The following is an 18,275-nucleotide window of genomic DNA, read 5'->3' on the forward strand; positions in this document are numbered from 1 at the left end:
CTCTTAAATATGTAAACATGATCAGAAGGCTAAAGAAGTTTTACGAGAACTTTAAAAATTTCAGAAGAACTATAAAAGAAAACACTTAAAAATCAGGGCAATAGGGGAAGTAAAACAGAGTAAAACACAGATTCACATCGGAGGGCTCAGCTCAGGGGGTGAGACAGAACAGCCAGGAGCCACAGCAGGGGAAATTTGAAATAGGGGAAATTACCCCCACAAAACCGGGTGGATTTTGGAAGAGGCTGGCCAGGCTGTGGATCTCAAAATCCAGGGGCACAGGGGACTTTAATCAGCACCCCAGGCTGAAAAGTGGCAGCACAATCTCAGCCTTGATCACATTCTATTGCTGCCCAATGCAGGTGTAACCTACAGGGAAAGGCTCAGCTGATGAATCTCCCACCCCAGACATGCCAGTGTGAGAAATTCAGTTTGCTTAGCACTGCAATTTTTTTTTTATTTTTTTCAATTTTTTTTTTGTTTTATGCAGTTTTATTCAGAGACCGCTGCTTTACTAATAGCACACACATGGTTAAAAGTTGAATTAACACAGGAGTATTTGACTGCAGGTAACTATTCACAGCTCTTAAAAATAAAGAAAGAAATCAGTATAAATCCACTCCCTCAGAGCTGAGCATTCCTTGAATAAATATTATTAATTTCATTATTATTATTATTATATTATTTTTATAACACAATATAATACATAGAATAGAATAATATACTGTAATATACTATATTATAATATAATAATATAATTTGTCAGAAACATGGCTCATTTTTAAAAATTTTTATAGAAGTTTATTAAGGGATAAAAGGGATAAAATCCAGTGCTAGGGTGCTTGACTATTTGCCAAAAGCACACGGTTAACTTAAATCATGTTCTTTATATACTGTTACATTATATGTACATGCATACTCATAGGAGTTTATACATATTCAATCATTCCTTTGGGTTTAGATATTCTTTTGCTTGGTTTTATATTTTATATTTTTATATTTTATATAATATATATTTTATATTTTTATATTTTGTTATATACTTTTTTACTTTTATATTTTATTTATTTTTGTGGTTCCATCCTATTGTATTTTCACTCCCTAATAATGAAGGCCAATAAATCCTTTTTTTTTTTTTGTGCTCTGGTTTTTGTTTCTGTTATCTTTTAGATAAGATAGTTCCCAAATATGGGAAAACACCTAATTATTTTACACCATTTTCTGAGTTAGTTATATGAAAATGCATTTTAACATTGCACAGTCTCTATTATCCTATGGTCTAAGATAAAATCTATTGCACTACTATTTATAAAAGCTATGTGGTGCATACATAAACTGACAGATTATTCTATATCAAAATGTGAAAAATACGTTCACTCCCCTGTGAAAATTTAAAAAGTTTAATAAAGGACAATAGGAGACAAAAACTATAAAGGTTATTAGGGCTGGGGGCACCTTGGCACTCAGTCAAGACCGCCCTGTTATCTTTGGGACTAACTTTTAAATATTTTTTTATTATATCAGCCTGTTGCATATTTATAGACTTTATGTATGGTAAACTTTTCCCCGAACTAGTTTACATGTTCCAAGAATTGTTTAACATATCTCTTCCTTGGATCAGAAATAAAAAGTATGTCTTTGTAACAAAGTTACACTAACACTACACATATAAAATCCATTTTAATATTTTCAAAAAGCCAATATTACAATATGTATCTCTAACAAAAAACAGTAATTACAAATTATTTTTTGTAATAATTATAATTTTCTATATAAATAAATATTTTCTATTTTATTATTTTTAATAATAAAATGAAAATAAATAATAATAAACAAAAATAAAATATCCTAATTATATTAGGATTTTTGTCATCAATAATGTGAAAAATGACCAGATAATATTGGCTTTCACATTTATGTATTAGTCTATGCATGTTATTAGTGATTATAGGTAGTTTGAAATGGTACCAATTATAACTCTTTTTAGCTGCAGGTTAGTATAATACAATATATCAGCTTAAGTATGCATTGTATTGCTCATAAAAATAGGAGTGTAATGAATATAATATCTGTGAAAAATGCCTATCACTTGGTTTTTAAAATTTTAAAAGTTTAATAATAATAAAAATGGCTACAAAAATAATAATACAATTAGAGTAATAAAGTTTGGAGTTGGGACAATTACGAGACAATAAAAAGAAAAGAATTACAGACGTCTGGATGCTCTCGGACACTAAGTCATGAAAAGCATCCATTGTGAACAAAGGAATTATCCTTAAAAAATACACTTGTTGCATATTCATACATCCTTCATGGTTATGCATATATTCTATTTAAAACAAGAAATTCTGTCTGTTTATGTCACCTGTTTCCTTTAATCCCTTGGCCTCTTCCAGTCTGAGCAAGGCCTGAAGAAATTAGTTTCTTCTGATAAGAAAACCATAATTTCCTCTCCTTTGGAAAATTTAGGTGTTCCTCAAAGCGAAGATCTCATTCCTAAAAAAAAAACAAGTCCCCCCACATACATAGTCTCTATTTTAACATTATGTTGGAACCTAAAACTACATTTAACACACTACGTAAGAGAATTAATACAGCATAACTTTCTAACATTACACATATAATATTCATTGTAATATTTGCAAAAAGCCAATCATAAAATATGCATTTTTCACAATATCTTTGTATCACTTATGGAAATGATAATGTGATGAATGTACTGTATTACAGACTTTAGGAAAAATGTGAAAAAGGCTTTTTTGTAACTAAAACCAGTGTAAGGCCATCCCCTGACCAACCTGTCCAAGTGATGAGATAACCCTGAGACAAACCAGAGCACAATTGGAGAATACCACGTTAAAATTCAGGACACACGAAAATCTTATCAAAGCATGTGAAACAGCAGGATGGAGACACAAAAAGAAATAAAATTATCAATAAAAAATATTGACCTGACACCCAGGATCTCATGCAGATAAGCTGGAGTGTGAAGAAGTGAAACAAAGGGGTTCCCAAAATATCAGAAAGTCTGAAAGAATGTTTGAATAATGCATGACACACGTGAGTATTCTTGTATCTTAGTGATGTATAATATTGTGTACAGCACTGTGTGCTTTGGCACCCCAGCGCTGGAAATAGTGTAGTTAAAAAAAAAAAAAGTAAAAAAAAAAAAAGCAGTAACAATAATAATAATTATTATAATAATTATAAATATATTATTATAGTAATTATTATTATTATTATATTATGTGGTTATTTTTATTTTAATTTTTATTATTTATTTTATTATAATTATGATTTTTACTATTATTATTAATTTCATTTATTATTATTATTATGTGTTTATTTTTGTGTTTATTATTATTTACAATTTTTATTATTTTTTATTATTATGAAATTTTTACTATTATTTTATTATTAAATTTATTACTATTATGATGTGTTTTTTATTATGTATTTATTATTATTTTAAATGTTTATTATTTATTTTTAAATTATTATGACTTTTACAACAACAACAACAACAAAACAACAACAACAACAACAACATAATAATAATAATAATAATAATAAAAATTATTATTATTATTATTCAAAAAACTCTAAGCAGTGAATTCTGTTTTTCACAAGTATGACTTGCAAAACAAAAGTTAATACATAAATGCGAAAGCCATTACCTATCTTTGTTCTTTACGACAGAATTAATCATTTAATTCTTTTATTCCAAATTTATTTCAAGGTATGCTTGATTTTTGTGGTGATTTTTTTTTTTTTTTTTTTTTTTTTTTTTTTTTTTTTTTTTTTTTTTTTGCGTTCTCCACAACTTCCCTCCATCCCGAATTTCTGTCCGGCTTCCTTCCTTCCTCTCTGCATCCCTCCCTCCGCAGGGGGAGGAGTAGCGCCGGTTTCCGGGAGTTGTGGTACCCAGGGCGACATCCCCGCGGGCTCCGTCCCCATCCCCGCGGGCAGCGGCGATGCCGCATCCCCGCAGCCCAAAAGCGCTTTTGGGGGGCTGAACCATGGACAACGCCTTCGTGCAAGAAGTGGCCGCATCACTGGTGAGAGAGTTTCTCAGTAGAAAGGTAAACTTGTGTGAGTTTCCTCGCAGCCGGGGAAAACGGGAAGGGCTGGGGGATTCGGGGATGCGCTGGGGGATTCAGGGATGCGCTGGGGGATTCGGGGATGCGCTGGGGGATTCGGGGATGCTGGGGGATTCAGGGATGCGCTGGGGGATTCAGGGATGCGCTGGGGGATTCGGGGATGCGCTGGGGGATTCAGGGATGCGCTGGGGGATTCGGGGATGCGCTGGGGGATTCAGGGATGCGCTGGGGGATTCAGGGATGCGCTGGGGGATTCAGGGATGCGCTGGGGGGTTTATCCGGAGCGAAAGCAGCTGGGTGGGAAGAGAGGAAAGCTCCGGGGTGAGCAGCTGGACTACATCTCCCACAGTGCCCTTTTATTCCCGGCCGTGGAGCTGCTTCCTCCTGCTCAGGGCAAAGCCATGCTTACCCACACACACCTGCGAGACTGGAAATTAAAGTAAGAAACGCGCTTTCAGTTTGGTTTTGCTTGTTGTTTGCAGGTTGGGTTTTATTTTTATTTTTTTATTTTTAATTTTAAATTTTTTTTCCTTCATGGATTGTCTATTTTGTTGTTGTCCTTCTGTTTGTAAGAGGCACACAAAGCCTATTTTTAAAAAATTATTTGTTTCTTTTTTAAATTAAGGCAAAAGGTGACAGTTTTAGAGACACTGGTAACACACATTTTTCCCCCCTCGTTTTCAGTAATAACTCAGCAAAAAACCCCTTTTTTGATGGGGGGAAAGGAATTGAGGTAAGGGGAGAAATGACACCATTTTACCTGTCAGGAATTTAATCCTATAAAGCAAAGTTTGCACTACACAGACATGCAGGGAGTGTGGGACTGAGCAGACTGGAAACCACCTTCACATTTCTATGTAGCAGCACCTATTACTTTGTATTTATGTTCAATCTTTAGGAAGTATTGCTGATGTTGGACCCCCCCGTGTCAGGAATGAGTTAGAAATTAAGCATTCACTGTCTGATGAAGTATTACACAAACCTCAGTCTCGTGTTTTCCATCTCATCTCCAAATTCACATTTTCAAAACAAGGGACACTGGTAATCCTTTGTGCTTTCAAACACATCAAAGCCTACTGATCCTTTATTTACCACAACTTGCCCTTAATTTCATAAATCTGAGCCAGACACTCTGTTATCAGAAAAAGAAAATCCTTTGTTGTGACAATAACCCTCCACAGAAGGAATCAGGGCTTTCTCTCTCAAAATAGTAGCCTGCTGTTGTACCAGTTAAATTATTTTGGGATCCAGCTCACAATAAATCAGTGTCTCCCTGCAGAGAGTGAGATGCCCATGGGTTTTTCTCTGAGGTGCCTGTGGGTGCTGATCAAAGACTGAAAATTGGAGTTGGAAGACCCCAGAGCAGCTGATGACATGGAGATCTGACTGATTTCCAACCTGAGGCTGGCTGGAATAATTTCAACTCAGGGCCTTTTATTCAGTATTAGGAGGCTGTTCAGCAGCTGAAGGCAGCTACACAGAGGTTTTTGTTTTTCTCTGTTCAGCAATTTCCATCTCACACAGCCACCTAAATTATTTACACATCCGTGGGCTGCTATAATTCAAGGCTGTAGCATCACAGCACAGGCTCTGAGGATTTCCTGGTTACAAACTGCTGCCACCCACAAGTTTCATGTCACACCCAACGAAACCCAGAGTAAAAGCTTCGGGGTCTGACACTTTTCCTTCCCAGGGGCTGAAGAAAACCATCAGCACCATGGACCGGGAGCTTCCCCGCTCTGCACTCAGCATCAACAACAGGAACGAGCTCAGGAATGTCCTGCACCTGCACTCCCTGTACAAACAGAACAAGGTGAGGGAACTCCTGGCACCATGTGGAAATATCCTTGCATGCCCATTTCCATTTGCAGCTTTATATGTGGCACAGCAGGTGGAAATTAGCATTTATTATCTGTTGTCCTGATTTTTAAAAGTGTTTTCTTTATAGCTCTTCTGAAAGTTTTAAAGTTCTCATAAAACTTCTTTAGCCTTCTGATAATGTTTACATACTTGAGAGTCAGAATTCTTGCACAATTTCCTGGATAAATAGAAGAGTTTACATATTTCTCTGTAGGTAGAGAGAAATGATTGATTGATCTTTGGATCAGTGTGGTTGGAGAGGTGGTCATTCTATCCTCCAATCCATGGTCACCTTTAGAATTCTATAAATACCAGATGTTTGAATAAAACTGGGTCTTTTTCTCTTTTGAACTTACCAAACTTCTGTGCAGTCATTTCGTGTCCAATAGCAACAATTGGAAATCCAATATAAACAGTTCACTCATAACTTGAGGCACCACAATACTTTTGGTATCTTCATATAAGTCTATAAATGCCACTTCAAAAAATTCTCTCCCAGTGTAGACAAGGTGCATTCTAGCACAGTTCCCACACTTTGGAGTATTTAGCTGAAATGAGAGTGAGAAATCACTGTGACAGGTTGTTTTTTTTGTGTCATGATTCCTTCACTTAACACAGCAGCACCTTTGAGCTTTTGACATTCTCCAGTTGCCATCTTCTATTTCCCTGGATTGTTTGTACAGTCACTCCTGGGATACACCCTCAGGTAACTCCAGGAAACAGTTAAAATATTCAGCTGTACACTGTAAAAATCATACCCTGCAGCCAGACTAACCCAGCATTTCAATAGCCACCAAGAGCTTTATTTCTCTTTTTGGCCAGGCAAAAGAGAACCCACTGAAAACACTGCTGGAAATTATTACTAATTACTTCCTGGAGCACCGTGGGACTTCCAGGAGCTCTGGTTCCAGCTCAGTTTTGGCAGCTCCTCAGAGTAAGAGCTCAGCATCCCACCCACCCGACCTCCTGGATGAGGATCATGGGAATGCCAGTGCTCTGGATGAGAGCAGAACTCAGGCCTCCAGGTACAGTCTGATTTATTTCTCTTTGCCCTGTGCATTCTCTTATTTTTTCTTAATGAAGGGAAAGTGTTAAATGTTTTCTCTTTTATATCTTGAGCTCAACTTTGTTTTATTAGTTATCCACGTAACACAGAGCTTAATTTTCCAGATTATTAAAATTTCCTGTGCAAGCCACCCTTCAAAAATGATCTTTTATGTTCCCTGCCAATTATGAAGATTGATAACCTCAATTGCATCTTTCAATCACTGAAGCACATTGAAATAGGAGATTTCATGCATTTTACATTGGAAATACTCAAATTGAAGCAGGTTTAGAGGTAAAACAAACCACCTGTGCTCAAACTACACATATAGTCATGCCTTACATAGGAAAAAGCAAGTTTTGCTGTCTTAAATTCAGTGTGGTTACAAATAGTGTAGGTTCAGACCTGTTCAGAATACCTGAAAACAGCATGTAACCAAGTTTTTCATTATTTGTGCCTCAAAGAGGATTAACAGCCCTGTACTTCCATAGAGAGCTTTTAAAATGAGCACAGAAGTGTAATTCAGCTTCCCAGCCTCCTCCCTCAGGGAACTAATAAGGTTTTGTCCTTCATCCTAAATGCAGCATGCCCAAAGCAGCCAAATCAGTGCATGAAAAAAAAAAACATGAAGTTATTTCTTATAGGGGAAGAAAGCCAAGATGTTTTAAGTTGAGCTCAGAAGCAGTTGAAAAAGAGGCAGTGCAAAGGCCTTTTCCCCTTTTCTTTTTTTTCCACTTTTTTGTATTGTTAATCCCTTTTTCTTTCCTTTTCATGGATTTCTCCCCCAATGCTGCTCTGGGAGGGAACAGCAGTTCTCAGTGGTGTTAGTGTTGGAAGGGTGTGGCCAGCACATTTCTCTCCCTCTCAGGATTTTTCATAGAGGTGCACAGAGAGAAATGAAAGAGAAAACAATTTCTAATTCTGCTCCTTGTTTTTCCTATGTGGAATGTGTTTGGAGAATTGTTTACCTGGGGTGATTGCTTGGTTGGATTCTGGTGAGGATTGTTTGAGCCTGATGGCCAATCCAACCCACCTGGGGCTGGACTCTAGGGAGAGGGTCACGAGTTGTGTGAGAGTCAGAGAAAGTAGTATGTAGTTTTAGTATCCTCCTTTTATATAGTATATTAATATATTTTAGCATAGTTATAATAAAGAAATAATTCAGCCTTCTGAATTGAGTCAGACATTGTCAGTTCTTCCCATTGGGTTCGCCTGCATTTACAATAGAAAGGACCTTAAAGATCATCTCATTCCATCCCATTCCTCTATCCCAGCTTGCTCCAAGCCCCATCCAACCTGGCCTTGGACACTTCCAGGGATGGGGCAGCCACAGCTCCTCTGGGCAACCTGTGTCAGCCTCACCGTCCTCACAGGGAAGGATTTCTTCCCAATATCCCATCTAACTCTGCCCTGAGGCTCATCCTCAGCACTGCCATCCCCTTTGGGCAAGGGAAAACCAGGGATTGCCAAGGTCAGCCAGCCAGTGCCTGAAATCAGTTTTTATTTCAACTGCTGCAACTCTTAAAAGTGCTTTCAGGGGTAGAGACTTTAATCAGACAGGACTCTGCACTGGTTCCTTATTAATGACTCTCTTTGCTTTTAACTTTGCTCTTGGAGGTTGCTGTGAGTAAAACATTCTCTGAGCTAGCACCCCTTGGTAGTGAGGGGTGTGGAGCTGGGTTGGGAGTAGCAGTCCTTACTTTTCCTGATGATTCCAGAGGCAGATCAGGCTCCCCTCAGTTTACATACACGATGCCTCAGGTTTTAGCTTTTATATTTTCAGGTTCTGTGCTGCTTTAGTGTGTGGGTCTGAGCTCCATACCAGGAGATGCTGAGCTCTGTGCACAGAGCAGGGAGACAAAACAATTCCTGCTCCAGCTGGGCACCAAGGACAAATGATCCAAATCTCAGCCCAGGAGCACAAACAGCGTGGGCTGGAGAGAGAAAAACAAGCAGGATGGGACTGCCTGGGCTGGAGCTGGAATGGGACAATGAACTCCAAGGTGCCAATGGAGCAGAACTGATCCCAGGGAGAGCCCCGGGAGCGCTCGTGCATTTTGGGACCATTTTGGGTCATTTGGGTGCAGCCCTGGCTGGGCTCTGGTGCTGCCCAAGGTGGATCCATGGAGGAGATCCTTTGAATAAATCCCTGCTTTATTCTTTAGCTCTGTCCAGCCTCTGTTCTAGGTCAGCCTTCACAGGGTATCATACACATCATACAGAGTGTGTCCTCACCACACGAGACACTCCTGGAAAAATGGGTTAAATAAAAGGAACATTTTTGTGGTACAACATGTTTCAGCTTATGGAGTTGCTTTACAGTGAATCAGGATGGAGAAAAACATCCCAGAAGGAAAAACAAGTTCAGGGACTTGTTTCCTTGAATTAAGGAGAGAGAGTGTTTTTGAGTTACACAGAATTTATAAATTTATAAACGGGCACGGAGCTGGGAACTACTCAGTAAAATAATTTCCATCACAAAAGTGCTTTTGTTTTTGGACTAAAGTAAGTGTTCTACAGCTGAACAGAGTCAGAAGGGTCAGTAGAGTCATTCTAAGTTACAGGAGAACAGAGGATGTAAGCAACAGTGTTAACAAATTTTCAAGCAGACGGAGAAGGAACAGGAACTGCTGGTTGTAGCTTAGGACCTGTCCTGTATATAACATATAAATTGTACTTTTTGCAATGATATACAGTCATACAATCACAGAATGGACTGGGCTGGAAGGGAGCTAAAAGCTCATCTCATTCCACCCCCTGCACAGGCAGGGACACTTTCCACTATCCCAGGCTGCTCCAAGCCCCATCCAAGCTGGCCTTGGGCAGTTCCAGGGATCCAGAGGCAGCCACAGCTTCTCTAAGCACCTGTGCCAGGGCATCCCCATCCTCACAGGGATGGATTTCTTCCCAATATCTAATGTAAATTTCCCCTCTCTCAGTTTGAACCCCTTTTACATCAAAATAAGCAATCACGGGATTGTGTTACCCGTATTATAACCAATTGTGACACATTATAATGATGAAATAATGTTTTGAAGTCCTACATCCAGATGTTCTGGTGAAAAGTGGCTGCATTTGATTACCATTTCGAGATAAAATGTAACTTTACTTGACAGCAGTGCTTTAATTAGCTGGTTTTATTCATTCACTTGTGCATTACTTTGCTCTTTCAAGCTTTTCCTCTTTCTTCCCTCTAGGTATGATGCTGAGAATCCACTGGATAAAATCCCTCCACCCAGAAAACATCAGCACAGAAGTGAAAAATGCCACACAGGGACAATTCACGGCAGTAACTTACCCTGTGCTTGGGACAAGAAGTTACAAGACAGTCGAGAGGATTTAAAAGCAGCTGTGATTTCTGAGGAGCTGAAATCCACAGGGAAGGAGAAGTCCAGGCCCAGGGCTGGTCTCATTGCCAGAGGAATGATGGCTGGACCAGTGGCAAGTCCACCAGAGGTGATTCCCAACACTTTGCAAAATGTTTGGCTTGCCCACGGGTTTTATATCCAGCCTGCTGGGATAAAAAAGTCACTTGTAAATAATGTTCCAGTGGCTTCTGCATGTCAATGCATTAACTCTGCAGGCTGAAGAGAAGTGGTAAGTTAGGGAAATCCTTGTGCTTCATTCAGAATTTCAGATATAACCACTGCAGGCAACTACCCCCTGCATGTCTGTGAGCTCAGGTCACTGAATTCCTTTATAATTCTTCCCCATTCCTGAAACCTCTTGACAAATTTAGTTTTCTATTTTCCTGTGAAAATTGCTTTGTTACCTTCACAGTATCTGTTTCACTCTGGTTTTTCCAAGACCCCACATTTAATCAGTATTATTTGGAACTGAAAATTGCTTTCAATTGTAAATAATGTTTCTGAATTGATTAGATCAGACCATATTCCATCAAGAAGTGCTTTCAAAGCACAGTTAAAATTTCCTTGTCTATTTTTTTTTCCTTTATGCTTCTTTTATATAATGACAGGGACATTTCCAATATAAAGTTAAGCTTGTGATAATGAGAAATTAAAATATTTAACTGTGACATTTAGGTAGTACTGAAGAGCATATGGGAATTCAATTAATTAGTTGGATATTTGTAAATATCTCTGATTTAGAATTAAAGACTAGATACCCATAGTGGTAGGTACCACTAAAATATCTTATATGTCTTGATGTCTTCAGATACATGCAATCCCAAAATAAAGCTCTTAGGAGGTAATTTGTTGTTGTTCTTGGTAAAACCATGGAAAACATGTTTTAATGGTAGGTAGCGTCTTTAATATTAGTAAAATTTTAAGTGAAAGTGTTTGTCTTTTTTTTTTACTAATTTTATTACTGATTTTTTTAAAAATCTGATTTACTCTAGAAGCTGATTGCTAAAAATGAATTAATAGCTTAGCTCAGAAATCAGTGCTAGAGCTTTCCTTTGCTTTTTTGCCTTTATTTAAAGATGGTAACATTTTAATCTGTGTCTGTCATGGCACTTCCTTCCAGGATCCCCAGAAAAGGAGGCTTTCCAAAAGATCCACGAGCATCAGCAGCACAGCCCAGCCCAGGGGTGAGGAGCACGAAGAGCATGAGCTGAGTGTCCCAAGCCCTGATCTGCAGGAAATCAAAGCATCTCCAACAAAATCCCACGTGGAATTTGCATCAAAGGCTGTGCTGAGCTCCCACACCAATTCTCCCTCTGAAAAACCAAGGAACAGCCCCAGAGATCCAGAGGACTTTTTTTCCAAGCTGCTGGCTGAGAGAGAGAGAGCCAAGGCAGAAGAAAGGAAATCTCTTCCAAGCTCTGGTGCAGACAGCAGTGAAAAAAGCCTTAAAGTGAGTGCCCCTCACAGACATTCAGGGGCTGGGAGAGAAAAGAAGGAAAGATCCCTCAGGAAAACTGAGAGTCGGTTGTCAGGCCACAGGTGAGAGTATTTCTGGGGATATTATGCTAAAACATGGTTTTTATTATTTTTCTGCACTATTTCATGATACCAAAGTTTCAGAAGTGTCTCCCTCAGAGAACTCCAGATATATATTTTTGGCTTTTTTCTCTCTTATGTTCTTAATTAATGTTTTTTTTTTATTTTTTTTTCTTTTTTTTTGGACAAAATACAAGAGTGGGAGGTGTAGCATTTTTTAAACATATACACTAACACTGATTTCTTAAAATTATTATACCTATTTTGTTTTCCAGTTTAATTTCTTATTGAAATACCATATGGGGAGACCCTATTGAGAAGGAAGCAATTACACATTAGGTATAAGTACATCTATAATGCAGGGGCTGTGGGAATTATCAAACTGGGGATCTGCTGGAGCTGCAGATGGGCCAGGAGTGGCACTTGCTTCCTATCTGGAACCAAAAATTTACTGAAAAGAGCTGCCAGCATTCCACATTCATTTAATTTGTAAAAGATTAACATGCAATAGGCCAAAGTACCACAGTCTAAAGTCTTAAAACTTGGGTTTTATACAGCTTGACTGATCCTACAAGGTAGTGCTGCCCCATCACTTCATCCTTTCCACTCTCAGGATAAGTTTTTCCTCACACTCAGCATTAATTAGGTAGAGAAGAAAGCTTCAGTGGCCTTTGGCAGCCCCCCAGCAAAGCTGAGAATATTGAGTGTATTCCTGATATTGGCTAATCAATGGATGAACACTCCATTATGGATGAGCCTCAGAGGTGTGGTGGGCTGGATGGAATTCCCTGGGAAGACTTTTGCTAAAAACCAGTGAAAAGTCTGATACAAACCTCACTGATTAGCAGCCGGATCCTACTTGGGGGGTCACAACAATCCCAGCCAGCACCATAATTTTGGGAAGAGTGGTTGGAAAAGCTGCCCAGTGGGAAGGGCCCTGGGGGTGCTGGACTCAGCCAGGAGTGCCCAGGTGGCCAGAAGGCCACTGGCACCTGGCCTGGGTCAGCAATATGTGGCAGCAGGGCCAGGGCAGGGACTGTCCCCTCTACTCAGCACTGCTGAGGCCACACCTCAAATCCTGGAGACACTTTTGGGCCCCTCAGCAAGAAGGACATTGAGGGGCTGGAGCGTGTCCAGAGGAGGGAACGGAGCTGGGGAAGGCTCTGGAGCACCAAGAGTGGCTGAGGGAGCTGGGAAGGGGTTCAGCCTGGAGAAAAGGAGGCTCTGGCGGGACCTTTAGGCTCTGCACAACTCCCTGACAGGAGGGGACAGCCACGGGGTCGGGCTCTGCTTCAGGGAACGGGGACAGGAGGAGAAGAAATGGGCTCAAGCTGTATCAGGGGAGATTTAGTTTGGATACCGGGGAAGATTTCTTCACTGAAATGATGGTCAGGCATTGGAACAGGCTGCCCAGGGCAGTGATGGAGTCACCACCCCTGGAAGTGCTCAATAGCTGTGTGGATGTGGCACTTGGGGACAGGGTTCGGTGCTGGACATGGCAGTGTTGGGGTAATGGTTGGACTCGATGATCTGAGAAATCTTTTTTCAATCTAAACTGTCGAAGCTCACCCTAGGTCGTGGGGTAGCTCCATGTGGTGGAAAAGTCTCTCCTCCAACCCGAGCTTCCAAAGAAAGGCTCAGCAGTCTCTGTTGTCTGGTCTCAAGGCAGTTTATTGCAAGTTATCTAAAAGATTTTCTCCTCTGGCTGCTGTGGTTTGCTCACAGCTCAGACAGAGGCACACACACACCCTGACATCCTCTCTGACCCCGACTGCTTCTTCTCTCCCCGCCCAGGGCTGCTGCTGTCTTTTATATGGTACATTCCGTGTGACATGGTTACAGTTTTTCCCAATGCCTATTACCTATATTAAATGGTGATTTTCTATCTTTTATATGGTACATTACGTGTTACATGGTTACAGTTTTTCCCCAGTGCCTATTACCTATATTAAATGGTGATTTTCTACTCTAAACCAATCTGTGAGTGCCAACATCACCAAGAACATGGTGGTGAGGAAGAAGAAAGAGGGAGGACAGGGCAGGCCCAAATCCCTCCATCTTAAAACCTCTGACCCCCATGTACAAAACCAAACCCCCCCCCATACAAGCATTAAAACCCCCCTGTACAGCACTCAAAAATTCTTCCCTCTACTTTGTGACTACTTCTACTATAATATTTAAACTTTTGTGACTTCTTGTTCTTCCTGCAAGGTTGGTAAATCATTCCATGGTTCAAACCCAAAATCACAGCTGTTTGCAGCTGCCTGCCAGGGTCTCAAATGCTTCTGACCTGGGCCTGGAACCTCCAAAAATGTCTGAGGGACATTTTGATTTCCCACACTAAACAACTCTGTAACTCTGTGTCATTCACTCTGATGTGTTGGGACTCACACTTCCCAGCCTCTGGAGCAGCTGGGCTGGAATGGGGAGTGACCCACAGGATGTGCTGCCATCCTCTCTGTGCTCCATCCCTGCAGGGAGGGAGGGATTTGGGAACAATTCCCTCTCCTCCCACAGCTGCTTTGGTCTCAGCAGGAGCAGGAGAGGGAGCCCTTTCCTAAGCAGAGCCCTTTCCAGAGTCCATTCCTGCCGGGCAGTGTGAGCTGCAGCCAGCAGAGCATTTGCATCCCTGCTCAGCTCCGGGCTCCTGGAAGCACCCACGGAAGCCAGCAGGGCTGCTGGGACTCCTGGACTCCAAATAAACACCCACAATATCAGGCCTGGCTCTTGAAAAACTTTTATTTCCCTTCAGCCAAATCCTGCTGTGTTTGGGAGCCCTTTAGGTTCTGGTCAAAGTGATCAAGCATTTTAAAGAATGAAAAATTCCAGTGATAATCCAGTGTATTACAGTGGTAATTACCACTGTATTGCAGTGGTAGTGCAGTGAAAAAAATACAGTGTAAATCCAGCAGGTATTTGTCTGCATCCTCTTCCATTTTCTGTTACTAAATCCTAATCGAAGTATAAACCTCTATAGGATTAACCACAGCTGATTCATTCACAGCATCTGCAATTCTGGTTTTGGTTCCCCAGAGAAAACTAAAGATAAATCTTATTTTTCCTTCCATTTACTTTTCTTTTTGATTCTTTTTTCTCCCATGCCAAAAGTGCTGTAACAGCCTGCAAGCTGAAGGCATCCTGTGCAAACATATGAGAAAAAATTGGAAGTAAAACTACTGCCAAGCTTTAAAAGAATACCTTGTCATAAAATATCCTAGGGAAGGACAAATGCATGGCATTTTGACTCACACCTTTTAATGAAAGAAATTACAGGGGTCAATGATGGTTCTTTATTGCCATGATTATATATTTTTTGCCAAGTCATGAAGGGTTATTTAATAAAAAATATATCATTCTGTAGAGGTTGTTTGAAGGTCTGTGTAGAACCTACCCAGATTCTACAGGTGGGTTTATTTTAGAATTTTTGTTTTAATTAATCCATGAGAAAACCAATATATAGGTGGCAGCAAATCTTCATTTTTCCTCAGCTGTAAGCAGCCAGCAGCCAGTTGAATTTCTCAATTCACAGAATCCCACAACACCAGGTTGGAAGGGACCTCAAGGATCACCTGGTCCAACCTTCCTTGGCAAAAGCACATTTTAGACAAGGTGACCCAGCACCCTGTCCAGCCAAATCTTAAAAGTGCCCAGGCTTTGGGAATTCAACTGTTTTCCCTGGGGGATGGTTCCAGTGACTGATTGTTCTCTTGAAAAATGTTTCCTCTTGTGGCCAACTGGAATGTCCCCAGGAGTAATTTGTACCCATGGCCCCTTGTCTTTTCCATGCGATTCCTTGGAAAAAGGGAGTTTCCATCTTATTTGGAGCCAAGCTTTAAATGCTGGGACGTGGTGATGTTGTGCAAGCAGTGCATGCATATTTATACAGAAATATGTCAGTAATTCCTCCACGCTCTTTCTCAGCAATTTTGTTTAACTTAACAAATTAAAAATGACCTTTATGTCTCAGTGCCACTTCAGTGGAGAATTTGAAACCCCTTTCAGATCATTTTGATGCTCTTCTTCATTGTTCATCTTCAAAGGAGTATTCCCCTTTTTTTGTTGAGTCCCTGTTCCTCTTGACTGTGTGCAAGGCCGAGTAAAATGTGGATTATTCACTATTTTTTTTTAAGAGATTTTGAAGGGAATAAAACCCTAAATGTAGAAGTACCCAGTCCAAGTGACTGACCCAAGATTCCACCTAAAAATTGCTGTATCTGTGGTTTCTTGGTCATAGGAACTTGGGAGAGATGATGTTGAGGGAACATAACTCAGGTCACAGGGGGCAAATTAATAAAGACTTTCCTGAGTCTTTTATCCTGGGTAGAGCCTTGAATGGCAGCAAAGAAAGGTTCTCTGCTTCCTTTAATACTTTGAGGTAGGGTTAGGCCAGGTGACCTCTAAATTATTCTGTGATTCTCCTTGGTGCTGAACCCCCTACTGGAGGGAAATATTTATCATTAATCTCAGCACATAGAATAAAGAATGAGTGGGATGGACTTCATGATCTTTAGAAATTGCAAAGAAATAAATGGGTGTTGAAGTTGATGACTGCATTCAAGATTTTCTATTGCTTTTCTGGAAAAAAATCCACAATGAATAATGACTTTTTGGGAAGGTTACATGGAGTTAGAAGGTCAAGATTTCCCCATTTCACAACTTGGGCAAACAAAATTGGGGAAAGGCAAGAAAAACCCACTTCAGAACAGTTGAGAAACAGTTCTTTTGTCTTGATTACAGAGGTGTGCTGCAATTGTTGCTCCTGTAGCCCCTGAAGTGGTTTCCTAATTTTTCATTAAGTCTATCAGTGCAAAGTGTGGTGGTGCTGTGGAAAAACCCTCCAGCTGTCAGCTGAATAATTTTTGGATGAGTAAATCTGAGCTGGCAGTTCTGCAGTGGGGTGCAACCACCTTTTGCTGAATTAGATGGGCAGATTTGATCTGTACAGCTCCATTTCTCTTCTGGTAGTTATGAAAAAGAACATGTGATGCTTGAAATTTTGGTTTTCACATCCACAGCTCACCAACTTCCTTCCCCTACTTCCAAGAAAAATGGCATAAAATTAAAATCAGAGCACTGAAATCAGAAAAAAAAAAAAAGGTAAAACTGGACCAAGGGAACAAAAGGACCTGAAGTTAAGGATATTTCCTAGGATCTCCAAGGGAATGGCTCAGAATTAGAAAGGCGCAAAGAAGTGGGAGTATCGTGACGTCAAAATAAAAATTTCCTGCTGCCATTAGTGAGCAGGGGGATGCAGCAGTGAATCCCATTGTCCAGAGGCAGAGAGGTGTGCAGTTCCAGGAGCAGGGAGGATAATTGATTCTGCACTCATCCTTCCATTGTGAGCAATCCCCTGGATTACAGTGACCTGATTGTGCCTGACCACCAGTGCTGGCTGCAGCCTGGCTGTGCTGCTGCTCCCCTGCCAGCATCCTGCAGGGCACAGGGGTATTCCAGGCCCCAGGGAATGGGTTATGGCTGTGGAAGTTGGATTTGGGTGCCTTTTCTGATGCCTCAGGTTTCAGCTTTTATATTTTTCAGATTCTGTGCTGCTTTAGTGTGTGGGTCTGAGCTCCATACCAGGGGATGCTGAGCTCTCTGCACAGAGCAGGGAGACAAAACAATTCCTGCTCCAGCTGGGCACCAAGGACAAATGATCCAAACCTCAGCCCAGGAGCACAAACAGCGTGGGCTGGAGAGAGAAAAACAAGCAGGATGGGACTGCCTGGGCTGGAGCTGGAATGGGACAATGAACTCCAAGGTGCCAATGGAGCAGAACTGATCCCAGGGAGAGCCCCGGGAGCGCTCGTGCATTTTGGGACCATTTTGGGTCATTTGGGTGCAGCCCTGGCTGGGCTCTGGTGCTGCCCAAAGTGGATCCATGGGGGAGATCTTTTGAATAAATCCCTGCTTTATTCTTTAGCTCTGTCCAGCCTCTGTTCTGGGTCAGCCTTGGCAAGGCATCATTTCCAACCCAAAGCTGGGCCCCTCCCATGCACTGTGGCCCCACCACCAGGAAGGTGCCCCTGAGCTCCAAGCCAGGGTTTCTCCTCCTGCCACAGTCTCTCTGCTGAGTTCACCACAGCTGGACACTGTTTAGTGCTTCCCATTCCCAAAATATCCCTCCTTGTTTGGTAAGAAGCCTTTTTTGGCAGTGCCCTGTGTTTTAACACAGATGGGGTTGGGTTAGGGAATTGCCACAGACACCAAGTGGAACATTCATTACTCATATTTCATAGACTCTTAGAAATTACAGATGGAAAAGAACTTTTAGGGTCATTTCTTTCTATGGCAGATTAATCACTGCTATATATATTTATATTTGCTGTAATACTTTTTCCAAGTTATGTCTGCTCCAGTCTTAAATGA

The 18,275-nt window shown here is 40.8% G+C and overlaps 1 protein-coding gene across 4 annotated transcripts in view; it reads left to right on the forward strand.

The window, feature by feature from the left end:
* Positions 1-3,891: 3,891 nt before the first annotated feature.
* MINDY4 (MINDY lysine 48 deubiquitinase 4) overlaps positions 3,892-18,275 on the forward strand; it is a 74,295-nt gene continuing 59,911 nt past the window's right edge. For 2 of the 4 annotated variants that reach the window (XM_021541859.2, XM_077789618.1), the window contains exons 1-5: positions 3,892-4,082; positions 5,794-5,913; positions 6,783-6,985; positions 10,203-10,461; positions 11,494-11,912. In XM_021541859.2, coding sequence (XP_021397534.2) covers positions 4,020-4,082; positions 5,794-5,913; positions 6,783-6,985; positions 10,203-10,461; positions 11,494-11,912 — 1,064 coding nt within the window. In that variant the 5' untranslated portion in view covers positions 3,892-4,019. Of the gene's footprint in view, positions 4,083-4,346; positions 4,540-5,793; positions 5,914-6,782; positions 6,986-10,202; positions 10,462-11,493; positions 11,913-18,275 lie in introns of those variants that run through there. The other 2 variants (XM_021541860.2, XM_077789625.1) reach the window with 2 other exon arrangements.

The sequence above is a fragment of the Lonchura striata genome, chromosome 1 (assembly GCF_046129695.1).
Source record: "Lonchura striata isolate bLonStr1 chromosome 1, bLonStr1.mat, whole genome shotgun sequence".
Classification (NCBI taxonomy): Eukaryota; Metazoa; Chordata; class Aves; order Passeriformes; family Estrildidae; genus Lonchura; species Lonchura striata.